The 23,378-nt window shown below is 41.5% G+C and overlaps 1 protein-coding gene across 4 annotated transcripts in view; it reads left to right on the plus strand.

Moving 5' to 3' along the window:
• The window catches only part of GLRA2 (glycine receptor alpha 2), a 155,978-nt gene that overhangs the window by 94,041 nt on the left and 38,559 nt on the right, over positions 1-23,378 (plus strand). For all 4 annotated transcript variants that reach the window (XM_074967157.1, XM_074967162.1, XM_074967153.1 and 1 more), the window contains one exon: positions 18,817-18,966. In XM_074967157.1, coding sequence (XP_074823258.1) covers positions 18,817-18,966 — 150 coding nt within the window. The remainder of the gene's footprint in view (positions 1-18,816; positions 18,967-23,378) is intronic.

The raw sequence follows: 23,378 nt of genomic DNA on the forward strand, positions 1-23,378 counted from the left end.
CCTGCTCATCTGTTGCAATGGAATGTAAAACTGCATTAGAATATTTAGCCATCAGGCAGTGCCATGTTTAGTATTTGAGCTGATAATAGCCAGAGTGAGCAGTGTACTAAAGTGTCTTAAAGGGTAAGCATCTCTTGTATCTCTCTATAATGGAAGCTCTGTAACCAGTCCATATCTGGTACGTCACATGATGTCGGAAGTAAAGGCAACCTAACTGCCAGAGAAAAACAGAAACAGAAGCGAAGCAGCAACAAATTTTGGAAGCAGGAGGGAAAAAAACGTTGCTGGCTTGATCTCATCAACATGCCACTCATCAATGCCCAAGAGAACTTCAGCTTTCACAAGCCTTTAGAATGGACAGACTGGAAATAACATTTTGCAAGATTCTGCACTGCAACCAAACTCCACAAGGAAACTGGAGACATCCTGGTATCTCTTTAATGTATGCTATAGGGAGCAGGTAGGGCATATCTTTAAATCTTTGACCTTTACTGAAGACAGTTACAAAGATGACTATGAAAGAGTTCTGGCTATGTTTTGTGCATACTTTATACCTTCAGAGATATGGGGTTTGTGAAAGGGCAGAAAATTCAAAATCCAGGGGAATCGGTTGAGTCTTTTATCAGAGCTTTACATACATTGGCTGAAAACTGTAATTAGGGGCCTATAAAACATGAAATTATGAGAGAGAAATTAATCATAGGGTTTGCAAATAAAAATATTTCACAGCAGCTACAATTAAAAGCAAACCTAATCCTGCACACATTCAATTAGCAAGGCAGTCTAAGCTGGAGAAACAGCAAAACCAAGAGCAAATTGCTAAACTTCAGAAACAAGAAGCTAGCTTAGACGCTGTAAACAGACTCAGCATGAGTATTAAAAGTATCATAAGACCCATGAAGCTAAGAACGACAAAATCCAGGTTAACTACAAAGCCTTTCAGACTAAATGCACAAGATGTGGGAAAATTCATAGCCCAAGTGATGTGTGTCCAGCCAAAGGCACAAGATGTAATAAATGCAGAAACTATGGCCATTTTGCAGCTGTTTGTCACACCAAAGCAGTCAGGGAGTTGACTCACAATATAGAAAATCAAGAACTACTGTTTCTGGAATCTGTCACATGTGATCACAGAGACTGTCTGGAGAGTGAAACTGAATAGTAATGGAAAGACTGTTGACTTTAAAATTGAGTCAGGAGCAGACATGACAGTCATATCAGAAGGGACTTACAATCACCTTCAACCCCTCTCCCATCTGAAATCACCTGACACAGCCCTGATTTAGCCCTGGAGGTATTCTGAACTATATGGGCCAGTTCACTGCAGAACAACTTACACTCCGAATGCAAAGTTTTGTGTCTTTGTATGTGATCAAAGGATCAAAGACCAACAACATTCCCAGCCATGGTGTGGCAGCTATGATGGGGTTGGTGAGAAAGGGGGAAGAATCCAATGGAGTATTTGATGATACTGGAATTTTTAAAGGAGGTCCAAATACAAATAACCCTAAGGGACAATGCTGAACCATGTGGAAAAACAATACCTGTACCAGACACACCTTGGAAGAAACCAGCTACAAATTTAGGTAAATTCAGAGAACATTATTACCTGGTCCTAGTGGACTATTTTTCCAGAATAATGCACTTGAAAGATATAACATGTTGCAGTGTTATCGAGAAACTGAAGTGCACTTTTGATCATTTTAGTATTCCTGAACAACTAGTGATGGACCCACAATTCACTGCAGTGGAATTTGTCAGTCCAAGTGAGATATGATTTGTGTCATATTGTTAGCAGCCCACGTTACTGACAAGTGAATGGAGAGGCTGAGAGAGCTGTACAGCCAGCCAAGAAAATCCTTCAGCAGGAAGATCCATTTCTTGCTCTTCTGAGTTACAGACAACACCAACAACAGCTACTGGATATAGTTTAGCACAGCTCCTGATGGGAAGACCATTCAGAACTACTGTTCCAATTTTGGAAAAGAAACTGTCTCCAAAGTGGCCAGACATGAAGAGAGTAGCCAAATCAGATAAAAGGGGGTGAAAAGCTTACAAACATTTGCATAAGTGCAAGAACAGTTGGGTCTAGAACCTGTTGACTGTCCAAACTTTCAAAACTAGTTGCCTGAATTTCATGTGCAAATATTTTCTATTCATCCATCGCGTACAAAACCCCACTTTTGTATCCCCATAGAGACATTTGCACATTCAAACTGTGCCTAATTATCAGTTTGTTTGTTTAAATACTGTCTTGTTTACATAAAGGAGGACTTCAAAGATCCATACACATTTTGAAGGGTGCAGTTTATATCAAAATTTGGTCCACTAGCTTCAGGCTTCTAAACCAGTCAATTTCCATGAGTTTTTATTATCTGTAAAGGATTTAGCGTAACAAACTCATATTAAAAAAGTAGAAAAGCAAAATGCTGAATAGCTTATTTCTAATGTTCTTTCTCTAGCATTTGGGGTTTCTCAATCACACAGCATATGTAAATACAGTGAATGTGTTTCTCTCTTCCTTCATTGCAGTTCAGGGCTTGGCTACACTTAAAATGCTTCAGTAGCACAGCTGCATCAGTAGCACTTCAGTGAAGATCCTATCTATGATGACAGGAGATCTTCTCCCATTGGTGTAGGTACTCCACCTCCTCAAGAGGTGGTAGCTATATCAACAGGAAAAGTCCTCCTGTTGACATAGCACTGTCTACACCAGAAGTTAGGTCGGTATAATTGTTTCAGAGTAACAGCCGTGTTAGTCTGTATTTGCAAAAAGAAAAGGAGGACTTGTGGCACCTTAGAGACTAACCAATTTATTTGAGCATAAGCTTTCGTGAGCTACAGCTCACTTCATCGGATGCATACTGTGGAAAGTACAGAAGATCTTTTTACACACACAAACCATGAAAAAATGGGTGTTTACCACTACAAAAGGTTTTCTCTCCCCCCACCCCACTCTCCTGCTGGTAATAGCTTATCTAAAGTGATCACTCTCCTTACAATGTGTATGATAATCAAGTTGGGCCATTTCCAGCACAAATCCAGGTTTTCTCCCCCCCGCCCCCCCAACAAACCCACAACAGGAGAGTTGGTTTGGTGGGGGGGGGAGATAACCTGGATTTGTGCTGGAAATGGCCCAACTTGATTATCATACACATTGTAAGGAGAGTGATCACTTTAGATAAGCTATTACCAGCAGGAGAGTGGGGTGTGGGGAGAGAAAACCTTTTGTAGTGGTAAACACCCATTTTTTCATGGTTTGTACGTGTAAAAAGATCTTCTACACTTTCCACAGTATGCATCCGATGAAGTGAGCTGTAGCTCACAAAAGCTTATGCTCAAATAAATTGGTTAGTCTCTAAGGTGCCACAAGTACTCCTTTTCTTTTTGCGGTATAATTGTGTCGCTCAGAGGTGTGGATTTTCCATACCACTGAGTGACGTAGTTATACCGACAAGTTTCTAGTGTAGACCAAGCCTCAGACCGGGTGTAGACATTCCTGGTGTGATTGAGAATGTGCAGAATAGGCCAGTTGCTGCAATGAAATGTTTTAAACAGGTTGAAAGGGTAAAATGTTCTCTGGAGAGCTGAGGAAAAGTCTTTTGGGGTCTTTACTGGACAATTTTTTGCATGTGAAAATTGTGAAAAGTCACGTTAGCTGAGACAATGGTGAGCATGAGTGACCAAAGAGTGTAAATCAGGGAAATTGTGGTTTAGCATTGTATCAGCATATTGTGTCATTAAACAGTTAGCTGACAATTAGAGATATCTTGTTAGATGATTCTGAATGAGATCTGCTCTTGTCTACACTGGCCAGTGTGTTATGATTAGCATCATGTCAGCTACCTTGGCAGTTCATGATAAGGTTTGGGCATTTTGTAATGTAGGCCAGCCCACAGAATCAATGTGGTGTTTGATTTATAAAAACCTGCTCAATAGTTTTTGGCGTAAGTGTACAGAACATATTACAGGTTCCCATGTGGCCAGTTTTGCACTAAGGGGGCTAGATTATCCCATCAGTTGCACGTGTTTCCTTTTGGGAGCCATCTGCTTAAAATTGGCAGAATAATCAGTCCCCTGAATACAGATTATTTTCCCAAATTAAAACTTGAGCAGGAATTGCGGTAATTTAAGCAAAGGTTTAAAACTAAACATTGTTTTTAGAGAACAACAAAAGAAGCAGTGAATCAGTACGTGCTGAGAGGCACACTCATTCATTCCCTTCCCACCACCTACCCACACTTTATACATAGGTAATTCAGAAATGTCATTATGTCAGATACAACAGTCATTTAACAAAGCCTCTTGCAAAATGAGTGCAAATGATGATACCATTGTCATTATTTCACCAGAGTGGTTTCAGATAACTTACTCGAAGGAACAAAATGCCAGCTGTGAATGTTAATATCACGCTGCTTTTGTTAAAGGTGCTGAATAACTGTCTTTATATTTACACATAGATGTTGGCATTTCAAAAATATTTTAACGTGGACATTATTTTTAAGACTTTATTTTGAATCACTGTTGTGTGGGCATCTTTCACTCCCTTTTTTTTACTGACTTCATACAACCTAAGAGTTTCTACTTGTAAAATTGTTTTTCAAAATGAGGTCGGGAGCTGTAAAAGGAAAGAAGTGTGCCTGTTCTCCATAAAAAAATAAATACCTTTAGCATTAGTGCAAACTCTCTGTTACATTTTACTTGGGAAGACAAGTTGACTGAGATAGATAAGATTCACATTTGCCCTGCTCAGTAAAAGAATAAAAGAGAAGAAGTCTCCAGCTGTAAATGTGCCATTGTTATTCACCCAAGGGTCATGGATGTCATTTTTCAAACATTGGTAAATGGGAGCAAAAGTAACCAAAGACTTTGGGATGCATCCTCAGCCACAAGGCAGCTTTGCACCATTCCAGCACCACAAAACAGCCCTAAAGACAGTTTACCTGTCTACTTGAGGAGTCACCAATGCAAGATCCTTGGGTGACATAGAGCCATTGTAATGGTTCCTATGCCCCCCCCCCCGCCTCCATACTTACACCCGCATCACAATGAATGGAGCATAACCATGGAAAAGGGGGCCAGAGTGTCCTTACGAATGCAGTTTACAGAGCCGCACCTGGTAGGGGACTGGCTCAGGACTGGGCCATCTGAGAATCGCTGAGTGTAAATGGCACCTTTGCACTTTCCCTCTTGATGCAACTCAGGATCTGGGTCATTATTCTGGCATGCACTACCATAGACAAAAATATACATATAGGCAAAGTGGGATCTGAGTTTCTCCTATCTGCTTTAGGCTAGAAACTAACACTTTGACAAAGGAAAATAATAATCGTTTGAAATGGCATCAGAGGTTACTGTTCATTTAGATCTACTCAAATGAGGCTTCCGCTTGGCGTTATTCAAAACAAATAAAGTAATAGCACCTGGAAATATTGCAAGGACTTCCATTTGTCAAAGGTTACCTTGTCGTCTTTTCTGGCATGGCTCTGTTGGGGCTCAATCTTGTGATGAGCACTCTGGCCCTGTTCCAGTAAAGCCCATAAACTTTGTGAGTGGTACAACTAGAGTCTTGTAGTGTGGCCAGGAACCTGTTGACTAAAGGTGTTTATATGGAGAGGTGAGTGCATGTTTTTATTTGGTTGCCAACTGCTGAAGGAAAAGGACCTTAATAGGGCTGCATAATATGACATGTGGCCATGACATCAGATTTTCTCAGATGCTAAGGCATCCTCATTTTACTTCACTTGTCTTGACACAACTGAAAAAGCGATGTAGAAAATATGTTACATTTCTCAATGAAGACAAATGCGGTATTGAAAGAAACAGTCACTATCCACAAATGATGGGTATTGTGCCATTACCTAAGGGTAGAAATGGAGACAGGAGATTCCACTATTACACATGAATGAAGATGAGCCCATTAATGACAGTGATGTTGATGAGAAGTGAACTACAATGAGCTGTTCACCAGAAAATTTAAGGTCAGGTAAAGATGCCCCAATAGACTCTCTTAAAAATTGCAATTATGACATCTTTTCACATGTATATTGTGGGTCAGGCTCACAGCGAATTTGGGGGCGGGGGGAGGGGGAGGAAAATTCCATCTGAGGTTGTGTGACCTGCTATGCAGGGACTCACTAAAGAAGTTTAAAGAAGAAAGAAAGTGTTTAGCTGGAGGCAGAGTTTTCTGGGAGCCTCAGACATGGGTCACTAGAGAGTAGAAGTAAAGGTTGAAAATAACACTGGTTTGGGATTTATTATATTCAATCCTGGACCAGTGCCAGAAAAGTACCTTTAGAGTGAGTAATAAATATGCCCATGCCATAGTTTTGCAGTCTATTTTACTGAACACCCGTAGTTAGAATGTAATGCTTTGTGCTTCTTGAAAACATAGATTTCATATGGTATAAGCATTCATTATTACTACTGGCACGTTGCAAATTATGAGACGTTAAAATCATGTCATTCTGATTACCAGCTTTTCTGCTTGAATTCTAACATAACTCCAACAGTCATTATCTCAAGACTCATTAGAGACAGAAACCAGTTATTTATACCTCTTGAATACTTGGAAATCCAGCTCTCAAATGTTGTAATGCATTGATCACCAGCAGTTTCAAGACTTGCAAGACATCTGTTGCTAAAACTGTAAGAGAAAGACTATTTTAAAGTTCACAGAACTATATAGCTGAATTTCAGATGAAAGTATATTTTCCAAGCATTGGTCCTGAACTATTTATCAGAAAGGAAACTAGTTCTCTAATTATAAAAGGAGGTTAGAAGGTAATATTTGGGTAGAGTGGGAGAGAACTGTTGTTCAATTAAACAAGGAAATATTCATTCAGTTATGGCATTATTTGGGAGCAGAGACAATAAGGGCAAAGCCTGAAAAAAAATCAGACAGTTCCCCAGGACCCTCTCCTTCCATCACCATTTCTTCTTCTGAGGAGAAGAAAGGAACCTGCAAAGAAGTTGATCCACTGCCCGAGGGTCAATATTAGCCTAAATAGGATGTCTAGCAGCACGAAAGTCTGTGTAGGTGGCAGAAAACTTTTAAGAGCACAGGCAGTTTCTTTATAGAGTATTTGCTGTCTTGCAAAGTCTTATAGCTCTAGTGATATTGTTGACCCCCAGTGGAAACAGTGACTTAGTCCTGCTAATGCAGTGCTCATGAATCTGCTGCCATAAATTCTGTATATTAATAGTTGCTGTTTGTGCTGTTAAAGGGGTTCTTATGCTGCTATCTATTTGTTACCAGGAAGGGCCTCGTGTTACTATGAAGTTGTTACTAGTTCTTCTTTTTTCCTCAATATTTTATCAAAATTATTTTAGAAATAAAATTGAAACTACGTACAAATTGAAGTCCAAAATCATATCCCAGTTCCCTCTCCAGGCTCACTAGTTGCAAACACTGTAACTTCATGGATGTGTTCATACCACTGCTACTGCTGTTAGCAAAATACCCCCTCCCCCATGAAATATTGGTCTTGGGTGGGATTTGTATGAATAAAAGCAGTAATTAACCAATGATAGTAGTTATTCACTTTTCATTCTTAATACTGATTTACACAATTGTCCAGACTCCAAAAAGAGATAGTTGGTATACGTAGCATTGTATAATAGATTATATACAGGTTTGTACCTCAGTTTGCACATGCCAGAAATTCTTTGTGAAAAATACATAGGGATATTGACAGGTGGACATCAGTGGATATACCCACATACAATGATATAAATCATAAATGATAACAGACAGACATTTATTTACTTTTTTTACATCAGCAGCAATTTGGTGGTGTTGAAGGTATATTACAGCTCATGAAACCATGTCAACCTGGACTCATCTGCTAGTCCTCACTGTTTAATGAAGCCGAGATAAGCGTTAAACTCTGCAGTGATCAATGTAAAGTAACAGAGCTATATAAAGAGCAGGTCAATCCTTGTCAGCCTAATGTCTCTGAGGAGGACTCATTAATATATGTGGAAGGAATCTGGCTGTTTACAAGAAGACTTTTAAGCATGAATTTTGTGATTTTAAAAAAATCTAAAACAATTCACAGAACAAAACAGTTATTACAAAAATGTTACAAAAGAAACAAAACCAAAAGCAATGATTATTTTTCAAACTAGAAAAGTGAGCTGCAAATACCATGAGAAAAGCACGTCGTGTCAATGGCTATGTCAGTAATCTATGAAACTTCATTTTATATTTATCTGAACATCTACCACAGGTCATTCTTCTTTGGTCATAACTGCACTATTAGTAGTCTTGGAAGGATTAGATTTGTATTGGGAAATGTTGGTAAACATCAGTTTCACTGACAAAAAATATACTTCCACCAATAAATAATCAAAATCTACTGATAGGCAAAGTAAGAAACATGCTGCTTCAGAAATATATTAGAATTTGATTTAAGGTATTTGCTTTGTATCTTTTGAAATGATTTCAAAACCTGAGGTTTAAAACGCTGTGCAGTGTGTTTTCTGAGCTTTTTTAAAGTGTTGAAAGTTAAAGAAAGAGTTAATTACACTGCTGGTAAAACTTCAGGCCTTCATTGATCCCTGAGCAGGCAAATGGGAGGCAGCTTGTGCCCAAGCCAGGGCAACCAAAGCCATTTTCTTACCTGGCACAGGTTAGGTCAGCCCTGACGTTCTTCTGAGTTACCCTCTGACTGCAATAGCCCAAAGAGCCATTGCAGAATCACCTGGACATAAGAATGCCTTGGTCCATCCCTCTTATGCACTCGACATACCCCCTGCCCAGTCCATGCCTGCTCTGACTTGTCCCTTGAGCCTACTGTGGGGAGCGAGGCACAAAGTTGACTCTCTGGCACCCTTGGAGAATCTCTTGCGCCAAAGATATTTAGTTGCTCTTTATGTTGGCATTGCAGGGCAATGGTGAATCATAGTCTTGGTGAGCAAAACATCTTTCTTCTTGCTTAGTAAAACTGTAGCCCAGGGACTGTAGAGAAGAAAAGCAATGGAAACACTTACGAACTCCATAGGTGGTACATGAGTAGCTGGGGATCTACCACAGGGCATCGTGACTTTGTGCTCTGTGAGATGGTATGTACTCTCAGCAAGTGGCACAGCACTGGCCAACCTGCATTGACAAACCAATATGTTAGATGTAACAGCACAGGTCTGCCACTTTACAAGTAGAGGTAAGGGAACCTGGAGGGGTTTTGTGTGTACTGCAGTGTTCAGCGAGCCTGACCCTGAATGCTGTATTTTCCCTGAGCAGTGGAATACACTCTTCACCAAACACGGGAGTGCAGAGAGTGGGTGGCTTGTCTCCAGCCTTGTTTGCACTGAGAGTTTGTGCTGCAATATAATGAAGTTATACTGCAAACATCAAGTAAACTTAAGCTTTCCTTGTTCGGGTTCAGCAGACTTGAACATGTCTTGATCATGTGTGGTCAGATTCCCATGCAAACCATTTCCCCCAGCCTTTGTTACAATGCTGCGGTCCTACAGTTCCTAAGACAACTCTTCATTGAGGGAACTGCAAAATCCTGCTCATAAGCTCACAGCTGTACTTTTGGATTGCCTCCATCTGTGGAGAGGAGCCCCTGCAGACACTTTTACAGCTTGGTGATATTCAGATACGGGCTTTTCCAATCCAGAGGTAAGAAGCTCGTTAAGCTGGAACTTTGGCTGCAGGAAATACAGAATATTATCACACACCTGGTATGTTTAGCAGCAGCCAGTGGGTGAGGAACAAAAGATCAAATCTTGAAGCACTGGCCTCTCTGTTTAATCATGCATTTCTGTCGTGCGGGGGGGAGCTACCAAGAACCCAGCCAAGGGATCCTTATGCCACAAAAAGTGACTTATTTATTACTCTGGAATGTGGAAGGGAGAAAACAGATGTGATCCCTATAAATGAATGCATGTTAATGGGCCTCTGTGCAACAGACACCAAACATCCTTCATGGAGGAGGAGCATGTGTAAGGGAACTGTTGCCCCCTTACTAACATTAAGTGGGGGTGTTTTAGTTGCTAGCTCCCAGTACTAAAAGGGGGAAGGGTCGATGGGGAATCAGGACCCTGAGACTGACAGTCCCTAGGAGCAAGGGGGAGAGAGGCCAATGCTCCAGGTCAGCCTAAATGACAGGGCGGGCAGGCTAATCAGGGAGTCAGGAGGCCCCATCCTCCATGTGAGCTTGATTTGCCTGGGTCAGACAGAGTGGGGCCGAGCTAAGGAGAAAGCAGGGGCCCGAGCTGAGCTGGGGAGCAGAGCCGTGCCAGATCCAGAGGGGCCAGAAAAGCAGCCCAGAGAGAGCAGACCCTGTCCTGGGAGCAGAGCTGCAGCAACCAGAGCCAGAGGGGCCAGAAAAGCAGCCCACGAAGCAGGTCAGTGCTGGGAGTAGAGTCACAGAAGCAGCCTGCAGAGCAGACCTGTCCTGGGAGCAGAGCTGCAGCAACCAGAGGCAGAGGGGCCAGAGGAGCAGCCCAGGGAGCTAGAGGAAGAGCAGCAGCAGTGCTGAGACCGAGTGGTGCAGCTGGGGCTGGAGCAGTCCAGAGCTGGGTGCGGTGAGCAGCTGGGGAGAGCGAGGGAGACCCCGGGCAGTGGGCCCAGCACAGGGAGACGCCTCAGCCAAGAGGCTCTGCAGGCCAGACTCGGAGGGGGATTGGTAACCCCGACAGGGAGGGGCAAACGCTGGGAAGAAGGGCCCTGCCACCTAGAGCCTGAGAGCGTGTGGCCACCACCAGAGCGACTGTCCAACCAACAGCATCCCTGCAGCACAGCCAGGGCCTGAGAAGGAGGCTTGGGACTTACAAGCAACAGACTGTGAACTGCCCTGACGTTCCAGAGACACTGTTTGTGATGTTCTCTGCCACAGAGCGGGGTGATGTGTTTCTTTGAACCTTTCCCATTTTTCCTTATTCTTTTTTAAATTAATTGTTGATTTAAATAACTTGCATTTGCTTTAAATTGTATGTAATGGTCAGTGGGTCAGAGAAGTGCCCAGTGCAGAGAGAGTACCCCGGAGTGGGGACACCCTAGCCCCTGTCCTACGTGACCACAGCAGGGTTGGGGGTCAAGCCCCCCAGGAATCCTGGGCCCAGCCTTGCTGGGGTTACGAGGACTCTGGTAGACAGGAGAGTGGAAGGGGAGTCCTCAAGGGCAGGGAGGCCTCTGGGTAAAGGAAGTGGGAGCGAGGACTCAGATCCTTTCGCTAGCCCACTTCACCAGGGTAGTGCAGAAGCCACGAAAGTTCCCACAGTAGTGGGACTATTCCCCCGCTTACTCATGCGCATGTCTCTTTGCTATTCCCCTCTCATCAGCCTCAGCAATTGTCATGGGCAGGCCACCTATGCTAATTACCTGGCCCTGCAATGTAGGTTGCAGCTGAGGATTCCTTCCCTGAGCCTTGCTTTGTGGTAGCACAGTTTGAAGCAGACAAAGCCCTTGGCAATAGAGTACAAATGAGAACGTAGAGTCAGATGAAAAATATTATAGTACAGGTCAGAAAGCAGAGGTGAGAATGGAGTTTTACCCAAAGTTTGCCACTTCCAGATGAAGCCCTATCACTTGGCTCTGCTTCCAAACATCCAAATCCCTGCAAATTTGAACCGGAAGTCAGTAGGCTACTTTATATCCCTAACAGCATAGGAGACCACTGCATTCTGATCTGCTGTGTTAGCATCAGTGTTTCAGAAAGTCATTCTGGTCAATCAGCATCATCAGAGAAAATCAATATAAAATGTGGTACTATCTATTCTGCTCTACCCTGGATGCAAGTGCATAGTGCTCATGAGCACTTCTGGGAGTTACGCATGTGCACTGAGGGGAGAATATACTCCCAGTCAACTGGTTTTCTGCTTCTTCATTCCAAAGGCTGAACTTATTCTCTCTAGGTTTGTAAATACAGCTGGATCATAATTAACTTTAATTAAAAAACAGAAAAGAAACAAGTTTCTGGGTCAGACATCTCAGACCATCCAGGACAATTAGCTCTTGATTACAAATACTGCTCTGAAATTGAAAAATGATTTGATTGAGTCATTCAACCCAGCATACTGTAAACAGGAAAAATATCATGTGGGTTGGTTGTTTATGGTCTCAAATCTGCTTTGGGTTGTTTGGGCCTGGTTTGATCTCAGAGACATGCAACCCAGGTTGCAGACCCTTGGCCAGTTAGTTCGATTCTGTGGTAATGCAAGCCCCTCATAATATCCTTTTTGCCAGTCTTTTTTTTCCAAGTATAGGAAGAGGATAATTTGATAGGGTGCACATTCAGATACTTTTTGTCACATGATCTTTATCTAAAAATTCTTCAACTACCCACAAAGAACAAACTTGCCTGGCTTATATGTTTGATCTGATGGAGGTAGCAATACTGAATATAATGCCAAAAGAATCAGACAGGCTTACATCTAAGAATGATGATGCTTAACCCCTCCAAAACCATAAGCGTATGCTCAAGTATCAGATTAAGAAGACAGTATGTGTGGTCAAGAGTGAGCGTAATGTAATGGGGCATCTGATTTCCCCATGCTCAATTGTTTAATCTGATGTTGTTGTTAATGTTGGTAGGGCAATTGTCACTAACCAAAGGACTTGTTTAATTTATCTATTACTAATACAGAGAGACTGACAGTCACAAAAATAAGCAAATGCCTTTTATCTCCAAATTATGCCTTGGAGGAAGTCTACAATTTACGGAAGAGGAGGAGCAGAATGAGGGGGAGGAAATACACGAGTCTTTGGTCTAGTCACAAACAGAGCTCAAGAGTTTAAAAGGGTATTGCCCATGGCATATTTTTTCTAAATTTAGGTTCTTCTTGTTTGTTTCAGTGAACTGGATCACTTTTAATGGTTTGCTTAGTTGTGACTACCATAGAAACTACAGTATGGTAACTGTGTGTTAGAGCGTACTGTAGTTCCCTGAACCACAGCACTATTTTCGTGCTATCAAGTAGAAAAAACAATAAATACACGTATACATACCCACACCTGGTATCAGTCACAACAACTACATTATCAGTTTTCAATTTTGTGGTTATTATTTGGCTTACATGGAAGAACGGGGTTCATTTATTCTAAATTCTCATAATTTTAAAAAGAGCCATGCACGAGGTCATTCTATTCAAAGGTCAAAGAATCCTGAGCTCTGGAGCAATTCTACCCAACCAGGTAGTAAAGGTACTGACAGCACCCTAGCTGGCAGCTGCTGCGTTGAATGCAGATTATTATTCACCTCAGATGACCCAATCAGATAGAATAAGTAAATGCACATATTCTGCTTGGTTCTTCAGAGGAAAATAAAATATTTTCTGGACTTAATTTAATTTTTTCAAAATGGACATTTCAGAAATTAGTGACCACAGCAAAGAGATTTACTGATGTTTCTGATGCAGCCATTCAGAATGTATATAACAATGCATGTACAGATTTCTTGTTTCAGTGAATCTTAAAAATGTTTAAGTATATTATCTCTCAAGATGAATACTTGCCATGATCTTGGTCAAATTGTACCTCTCAAGTTAATACATTTTTGCAGTGGACGTTAGTGTCAGCATGTTGCTCTGTGTATGATTTTTAACAATGGTGTTTTTGTTTCAAAATCCTATTAGCAGTCTTTGTTTCCTGAAGCAGATCATGGTGTTGTATCTTCTATTTCATCTTTCACAGTTGTTTTCATCTGTGGTCTTTCTACCCATGTCCATTTCTACCTAGCAACTTAAAATGTAGGGCCCACGTTTTCGTATGTGAGTACCTAAGTAAGTGTTGACTTTATTGAGAGTGAGGGTATTTGGCACTTCTGAAAATCAGTTTAAGTTCTTAAGTTTAGGCAGTTCTTGACTGCTGTAGCTATCTCTGCAGTGCACACTACACTGATTTACAAGAATTTTAAAGTTAAAAGTTGCAGTTACCATGCTCCAGGAGTAGCATGCCCAGGAGGACTCTGATAGCACAGCTGCAGTGAAGCTGCACTGCTGGAGAGAGAGGGGGCTTCTGAGGGCTAGAGTTGGTGTTGTGGTACAGGATCTACACCATGGATGGTCCTGTCCTTCCTTCATCCTGCAGGATCAGCCAGGTTTGGGGGTAGGTCCCAGCACGCCCAGTGAAACAGAACTCTGCAAGTGATCTTCGTGGGGATTTTCTCACAGAGTTCCATCCCATGAGTTTTAATATTGGAGGGGATGGTCTAGGCTAATGCATTTACTAAGGCAAATCCAGTACATACTTGATCCCAAATTTCAGTACTGGCATAAGCAGGGACAGCCGTATTTGTCTTCAGTTATGCTTCATTTTATGCTGGCTATCACCCAGAGAATCTGGCTTTTGAAATTGGAGGGTACAAATGACGATAACCTGGAAAGTATTGCAAAGACAGAGACTAGCACAAAATATCAGGGAGGTTAGGAACATGGACTTGAATTAACAAAATAAGATTCAGATTGGGAAAATGCAAGTTAATACATTAGGCCCAAAATAAGTACAGTTACTATGCAGGAGTATAGTTATTACAACAGGTGTACCCATCTCTGTGTCCCCATGGTTCAGCCTTAAAAGAAATATAATCTCTCTGTGTCCAATTTAAAAGCCTGCTTCTAGGTACAGTTTATTCCTGTGCATATACAATCATCCACAGAACCCTCATGATAAAACCAGTCTTCCAAACCCCCAACCTTCAACTGATACAATCACAGCCATTTTCCATGCCCTCTCCCAGGACATAATTTCCAGCTCACCCTTCCATGAGTCCATCTCCAGTCTGTTCTCAGACTCTTTTTGCCCTTGTTCCAGGGCTCCACTCTCCAGGCCATCCACCTGAGAGCTCCCAGATTTACTTCTTTCCTGCAACTCTTGGCTGGTATGTAGCCCCAAGTCAGGTATCCCATGACTGAGACATCCACTCACTCAGACAGACATCCCTACCTGTGAATCCTGCCCATGCTCAGGGAATGTCCTTGATCTGGGCTCAGTTTCGTGCAGCCCTCCACTCAGGCCTGCTTCCTGCCTGTGAGTCCTACCCCTCTAGCATCAACCCTCCTGAGTTGGGCTCACCTTCTCCTAACCAAGCTGGTTCTTCCCCTTGTTTCTCAGGGTCTCTTCACAACTCTCCTGTAACTCAGCAGGGTTTCTTCAGCCTGGCCATTCCTCCAAATCAACCTTTTGTTCTTCCTAACAGCTCGTACCCACTCTCCTCTCTGCTCCTGTTTCTCCCTTGGGTCTCTCCTTTCCTCCTCAGGCAGCTCTCACCTGCCCTTCTCTGTCTATCTCACTCAGTCTATTGTGAGGTAACTCTCTCTTGTCCGTCTCCTTGCTCTTCCTTTATAAGATCCTGTTGCGTTCTTTTAACCCCAACTGGGAGGCAGTTTGTTAATCACAGGTAAACTGAACCCTGCTTCCTTTTAAACGGGGCAGTCACCCTATGACAGCTTGCAAACACAGCTGACTGAAATTTTTCATTCAGAAAGTTTTTCTGTGAGGAAAATATGGTTTCATTAAAACCAAAGAATTAAGCAAATTGTCAGTTCCAGTGGAAATTGTTGATTTTTTGTGGAAAGGTAAATTTTCATTGCAAATTGATGTTTTGAAACAAAACAACAATTTTTGTTTTGTTGTCACACAAAATGTCATTTAGGTTTTTAAAACCTAAAAAGAAATGACATAAAATGTTATCATTTTGTACTGAAATGTTAATTGACTTAACTATTTTTGTTTAGTTTTGATCAAAAGTGCCACTTTTCCAATTTGAAACTTTTTAGAATTTTTCATTCTGTGACATTTTCCAATTTGGACCAGAAACTAATTTCAAAATGTCAAAATTTCCCACTGGATGAAAATTTAGCTTTCTAAAAATTTCGGCATTCAGTGTGAGATGCTGCAAAAACAAGACCTAACATGATTTTATACTTCATATCACAAATGCGAGAGTATGTTTTTGATGCGATTCTATCTAATAATGCAGGTATTTATATGGTTCTCATCACTACAGCATCTAAGCACTTACTATCATTAATGCAGTTGCTCTCACATCTCACCTGGGAGAAAAGGAAGTATCTTTAATCCCCAGTTTACCGTCTACTGAACTGAGTCAGGGAGACTAAATGATTTGCCCAAAGTCACACAGGAGATCTGTCCTGAGCCAGAAATTGAACTCTCATCTGGATTGATGCATGAATGACAAGTCAGTGAATGATAGAACAATGCCTTAACCACAAGATTCAAGACCATTCTTTCTCCCACATTCAACCAAGAAGAATGTTGCCTTCAGTTTATGGTACTTGGATACAGTTAGCAAGATATAAAATGGAGGAAATTCAGTGAATTAAAATTAAAATGATTAAGAGGTTGGAGGGATTAATTTGAAGAAACATTTTTAAAGGGCCAAATTCTGTGCTGATTTACAACTTAGGGAACTCCAATGAATGGAGTTTTGGGTTTTGCAGAAATATGTCAGAGCAAAAATTAGTCCTTCATATGTACAGTATAGTTTGGCCAAATATCAACTAAGTGAAGATAAGAAAGGTGTAAATGCTAAAAAGGAAGAGGAATTCTTCTGTCACATTTGTTATGCTCAGCCTTATCATGTCTGGTTCTTGGTGCAGACAGACCTCATTCTGAAAAACTTTCCTCATTAACTCATCCTAAAACATTTACAGAGCATCTGAATAATTTATATCATTTATGGTGTGATTGGTAGGGAGCCATTAACGCTCTAAAAAAGTCACTAGAGGGGAAGCTCTGCAACATAAGGTACATGGCAATTGAGTGAGTTAAAGAAAGAAAAATACAAGAAATGCTTAATGGACTTCCTGAATGTGATAAAACTGAACAAGACGATGGTTCCAAACATCAAATTCTTAAAATACTCCATAGAGTAGGGTGAGCCAATGTGCTTGGACTTTTTAAAGGTTTTCTGGAGGTCACTCTTAAAAAAATCCAAACCTTTTCAATTACACTAGAGAGAGAGAGAAAATATTTCCTTAGAATTTGCAGTATTTCCTATATAAGGAATTACAGGAAATGCTGAAAATGCTGAGGTAAATTGAACTAGATATCAAGGGCAAAAGTGGAAAGTTTTCAAAGGTAACCACTGTGGTTTTCGTGTCCAGGAATTACCTTGGGGCATTAGCTCACTGTAGATGGATAATGGCACGAGTAGGGAACAATCCCACCTCATATGCCGGCTGTGGCAAAGAAACAGCTGGGATTGTAGGTATGGAAGTCAAGGAGGATGGAGAAATAGTGCTGTTTGGTGAGGACTAGGGCAGAATTGAAGGAAGAGAAAATAGACTTGTAGTGGAGGAAGCCAATGGGATCTCTTACGTTACATTGTGGTGCCAAAAAATAACAACAACAAAAAGTGACTGCCGTGAGTTAGTTTGTATGGACCTGGAGAAGAAGTGAATCCTTTAGAAGGATTTGAACCAGCAGAGGGAAAGGCCTGACTTAGAGATTGTTCCATGTATTGGGGAACTTGGAAAAAGGCACAAAGGTTGATTTCAAAGCATAACATGGGTTTTTAGCTACATCAGTCATTTACTAGGATTGCATAGGTAGAATGATGCATAGTGCTTTGGAAATGAAGGGATTGATGCTACCCTATTATAGGACTTTTGCCTTTTTTTAATGTAGTATTACATTGTGATTGCTTTCTTGTCCTCATTGAGCGCTGTGTCATGCAGAGTCAAGGGAATCATAGAATCATAGAAGATTAGGGTTGGAATAGACAGCAGGAGGTCATCTAGTCCAACCCCCTGCTCAAAGCAGGGCTGACCCCAACTAAATCATCCCAGCCAGATGTTGGACAGCTATCAAGTATGCTGCTGTTGCTACTCACGTGATTCCAGCTGAGCAAGGTGGAGTTAAAATAATCCAATTAGCTCAGCAACTGTGTGGATGCAATTTACAGTAGCACTACATAAGTGGCAGGCAGGCTAACTCAGGAGTTCCTTTATTATGTTGCCCTCAGTGCCTTATGCACATGAGCACAGGATTTGCTCAATCAGAAATGCTGATCCTTGGGGCTTCATGTCCCACAATGCAATGTCTCTGGCAGCACATTCCAGGTATTTGTGCATTCCTAATGTGATTACTAAGGTATTTCTACATGAAAACAAGCTGCACCTTTAAAGATGCTAACAAACAATCACAATGCCAATTACAGCTATGTTTTTGAAGAAATTATAGTGGCTTGATTATTAATATATCTCAGCCTGTGGCCCATGCTTTCCAGAATCTCTGAAATTCTCTGCATGCTGCCCAGTGTCATGCAGGACAAAGCCCTGTATCCTTTCTGCAATTCTTAAAATATTTAATTCCTTTGCACATAGGGCCATCTTTAGCACACTGATATTAATGGAAATGCTCCCATAGACCACTATGGGTTTTCAATCAGACCCATAAGGCTGAAGCTGCTCATATGCAAAAACAAATTAAATGGGCATGCCCTGTTAGAAGTGTGAAAAGGTGACCAACAGCAAAGAAACAAAGTAGCTTTGATAATATATGCAAAGGGACCCACTGCAGAGAATTGGCCAATGTGTCTACTAAAAGTACTGAAGAGTTAGACAGATATGATGTGTCCTTACCTGTTCTATCATTCAGACAACTGTGAGTATTTATTGAGTGCAGATGTTTACTTTGAAGGATATTGTTCAGCCACTAGGTGTGTCAGTGTGCTTTATAATGTGTTCTAGACATAGCGTGGAGACAAAGCTGGAACTTATGCTGTGTTGAAGTCTGTTTGTGTTTGTAGTCATAGATGTTTTCTGTAATCATAATCTCCTATTTAAGAAGGACTGTGATTCCATATATGACTTATCAGGCATTCTGTTTCTGTTCTCTTCTAGGTCTCCTATGTAAAAGCTATCGACATCTGGATGGCTGTGTGCCTTCTCTTTGTGTTTGCTGCATTACTGGAATATGCAGCAGTCAACTTTGTTTCAAGGCAGCACAAGGAGTTTCTGAGGCTTAGAAGAAGACAAAAGAGACAAAACAAGGTACAGCTACTTTAGACTCACATTCTAAAGCTTCCTTTCCAGTGACTGATTACTCCTAGATAAAAGGAGTTGAAAACTTGCAACAGGTTCCAGCTGCAGTTCATTACCCTTATAAATAGGTGTCAGTGGACTGGTCATTGATCCTGTGTGTCTCATTCTCCAACCAGACTTCCTGAGGCAATTGTGACTTCGTGTGTTAAATACCAGATATATTAGGCTGTAGATACAATTCCAAATCTGCAGGCATGTGTGCCAGAATTGCTGCCACTGGAGACCTTTATTTCCAAGAGTAATGTGGTGGCAGCAGAAGCTGTTTTATTTGTACTGTAATTCCAGTTTGAGAAAGACTGACTTCTCTGGAGGGGAATGAGTTGTTAACAGGCTAATATTAGCAAGTGACAATACTATAACTACACAGCCCTAAAAGTGTGTGTATTGATCAACAATAGCAGTAGTTATACAGTAGTTGTGATACTCTTCTTTCTTCACACAACTCACAGTCAACTTGTGGAACTCTTTGCCAGAGGATGTTGTGAGGGCCAAGACTATAACAGGGTTAAAAAAGGAACTAGATATGTTCATGGAGGATAGGTTCATCAATGGCTATTAGCCAGGATGGGCAGGGATGGTGTCCCTAGTCTCTGTTTGCCAGAAGCTGGGAATGGGCGACTGGGGATGGATCACTTGATGATTACCTGTTCTGTTGATTCCCTCTGGGGCACTTGGCATTGGCCACTGTCAGAAGACAAGATACTGGGTTAGATGGGCCTTTGGTCTGACCCAGTATGGCCAGTCTTATGGTCTAGGATCACTTGCTGTGATGACCTGTCTTTACTCTTTGCTAATTTGATTCTTGTAAATCAATCAAATGTGAAAGATACAGGAAATATTTTGTTGTAATAAAAGAATGTCAAATGAGACAAGAGCAGCTATCCATTTGGGTTGGTTTTGCTTGACTTTCCTAGGAACTGTGATGCTAGTGTTTCACAACAAGGAATAAAGTTTCTAAGACTTGCTTTTTATTTTATTATTTCCACTGTTATTTGTTTGTTTGACTTTCACAATTTATTTCCTTTTGAACTGATCCATGTGGTTTTGCATGATAGTCTTCTCTCACTGTGCTTTTCTTTTCTTTTCTTTCACTATTGTGCTATTTCCATTCTCACTGCTGCTATCTGTTCTGACAATCTGGGGACAGGCACCGGCTGTGACTGTTGGGAATGAAAGCATCCAGTTAGTGCAGCACATGAATGGCTTGCGAAGCAAAGAGTCGTCAACATATAGGAAAGTGAATCAGATTTACAATTCAAACTCAAGGGTAAAACCATAGAGAGAAAGAGGGACCAAGAGAGACACTTGGTGTGAAAACAATGTCATAAATCTGCAGCACAGCCTGTTTTCATGGCATCCCATGTAACCTCTTGTGTTCTCTTTGCTGAATGCCACAGCGAAATATACAGTCCTATCCCCAGCATGAAAAGCTGTTCTATGCTATACATTTCGACCCCTTGTGCTCAATCTTTATCTCCCCACCCCCACCCCATCACTACATTCGTGGCACTGTCATCCCCAATTTTCTCAGGAAAAGTGCATTTGCGTTGTGTAGCCTGCTTCCCCTGTAAATGTACTTACTGTGTAGTGAGTGGAGACAGGAGAGTAGACAGTGCCTGGAGACGGAAAAAATCTCTTTTATTTCATCTTTCAAATGAATGTATTCCAACAAAACTAGGTTCGTGTAGTGAAATGCACTTTGATTGACATGACATTCATTCCTAAACCTGAAACCCTACAGTGTTCCTTCTCGGCATGCTCCGACTCTTGTTTATTGGGTTGAGAACACCATGAATTAAAAAGAAACCAGTTTACTGATTTTTTTTTGTTCTTTTGTGAGGAGCAGTTGGTCTGAAACCTTTTATATTTACAGTATACACCACCCAGAGTGAGTGTTATTTTAGCAGTTTTGCAGTAATGTACTGGCAGCTGATAGACCCAGATTATGGGTGAGAAGTGGGGGTGGGGGTAATACTTTTAGGGATATTGCTCATTATACAGTGCTGGTGGCTGACCTATAAAACTCTGGTGGTGCAGATAAAATGGAACCAGAATCTAAACCTCTCTGGAGTTGTTGGTTTCCCAAAACAAAAACACAGCTCATCTCTGCTCTACAACTGGCTATTGTTTTATGCCTCTGACTCTGACCAAGGTCAGTAAAAAAGTGATTTCAGGATATTTTGCTGTGTTATAGAAGAAGCATCAGCTTTCATGATCAGAGCAGACCCACGCAGCTCCTGGTGTGAGCCCTTTCTGCTATCTTCCCTGTATCATTCAATAACCTGATTGTTGTCAGGTGGAGCCATTAGCCAGGCTGGATTCCATATGCAACTCAGAAGATTGAATAGTGGCATTGCCATGTGAACAGAGTGCTTTTGCCCCAGGTGTGACCATACACAGAACTGACATACGCAGAACTGACAATAACAAGAGAATTGTCAGGTTCTCTTTGCAAAGTAGAATTAATTGCTTTATATGGCAAGCATAATGTGCATTCCTGGAGACCACACTCAAAATAGCAAAACTAGTTGAAGTAGGTGCTCTGCTATGCAGTTCTTTTTAACCTTTTGGAGACACCTAGATGAGGCCAGCATAGGGTCTGATTTCCCTTTTTCCTAAGGAAAATCTACAGAGATCTCTCCTGGATTTCCATGATGGCATTGCTCCTACTGCACAGAAGACCAGGATCTTCCATATACAGGCTGTGTACCTCTGCAGTATTTTTGGCCCCACTTTTTGGCAGGCTGGGCTCCAATGGAGTTGCATTATCAAGGTATCTGTAGCCATGAACTGGGTCCAGAGAACAACCACCACAGTGGTTTGCTCTTGGGGAATGTTCACTGGGTCAGCGGGAGATGTTGCATATTCCCCAGAGTCACACACCAGGCCTGCCACTTCCTCCGCACAGCATCAGTTCACCAGGTGAAGATCTCCAGTAAGTTCCTGGGGAGATGCTGACAAAGAGGCAGCTGATCACCTATCTGTACAGTGTAGATGATTGCCAAGCAGAGATCTTGAATGTAAGAATGGCCATACTGGGAAGACCAAAGGTCCATCTAGCCCAGTATCCTGTCTTCTGACAGTGGCCAATGCCAGGTGCCCCAGAGGGAATCAACAGAACAGGTAACCATCAAGTGATTCTTTCCCCGTCATTCATTTCCAGCTTCTGGCAAACAGAGGCTAGGGAAACCATCCCTGCCCACCCCGGCTAATAGCCATTGATGGACCTAACCTCCATGAATTTATCCCTAGTTCTTTTTTGAAGACCTGTTATGGTCTTGGCCTTCACAACATCCTCTGGCGAGGAGTTCTACAGACTCTGTATTGTGTGAAGACATACTTCCATTTGTTTGTTTTAAACCTGTTGCCTATTAATTTCATTTGGTGACCTCTAGTTCTTGTGTTATGAGAGGGAGTAAATAACACTTACTTATTTACTTTTTCCATACCAGTCATGATTTTATAGACCTCTATCAGATCCCCTCTTAGTTGTCTCTTTTCCAAGATGAATAGTCCCAGTCTTTTTAATCTCTCCTCATACAGAAGCCATTCCATACCGCTAACTCATTTTTGTTGCCCTTTTCTGAGCCTTTTCCAAGTCCAATATATCTTTTTTGAGATGGGGCGACCACACCTGCACACAGTATTCAAGATGTGGGCATACCAGGAATTTATATAGAGGCAATATGATATTTTCTGTCCTATTATCTATCCCTTTCTTAATGATTCCCAGCATTCTGTTCACTTTTTTGACTGCCACTGTGCATTGAGGGGATGTTTTCAGAGAACTATCCACAGTGACTCCAAGATCTCTTTCTTGAGTGGCAACAGCTAATTCAGACCCCATCATTTTATATGTATAGTTGGGATTATGTTTTCCAATGTGCATTACTTTGCATTTATCGACATTGAATTGTCATCAGCCATTTTGTTGCCCAGTCACCTAGTTTTGAGAGATCCTTTTGTAGTTCTTCGCAGTCTGCCTGGGACTTAACTATCTTGAGTAGTTTTGTATCATCTGCAAATTTTGCCACCTCACTGTTTACCCCTTTTCCAGATCATTTATGAATATGTTGAATAGGACTGGTCCCAGTACAGACCCCTGTGGGACACCATTATTTACCTCTCTCCATTCTGAAAACTGACCATTTATTTCTACTCTTTGTTTCCTATCTTTTAACCAGTTACCAATCCATGAGAGGACCTTCCCTCTTATCCCATGACAGCTTTCTTTGCTGAGGGACCTTGTCAAAGGCTTTCTGAAAATCTAAGTACACTTTATCCACTGGTTCCCTCTTGTCCACATGCTTGTTGACCCCCTCAAAGAATTCTAGTACATTGGTGAGGCATGATTTCCCTTT

This window comes from Natator depressus, chromosome 1 (assembly GCF_965152275.1).
Source record: "Natator depressus isolate rNatDep1 chromosome 1, rNatDep2.hap1, whole genome shotgun sequence".
NCBI lineage: Eukaryota > Metazoa > Chordata > Testudines > Cheloniidae > Natator > Natator depressus.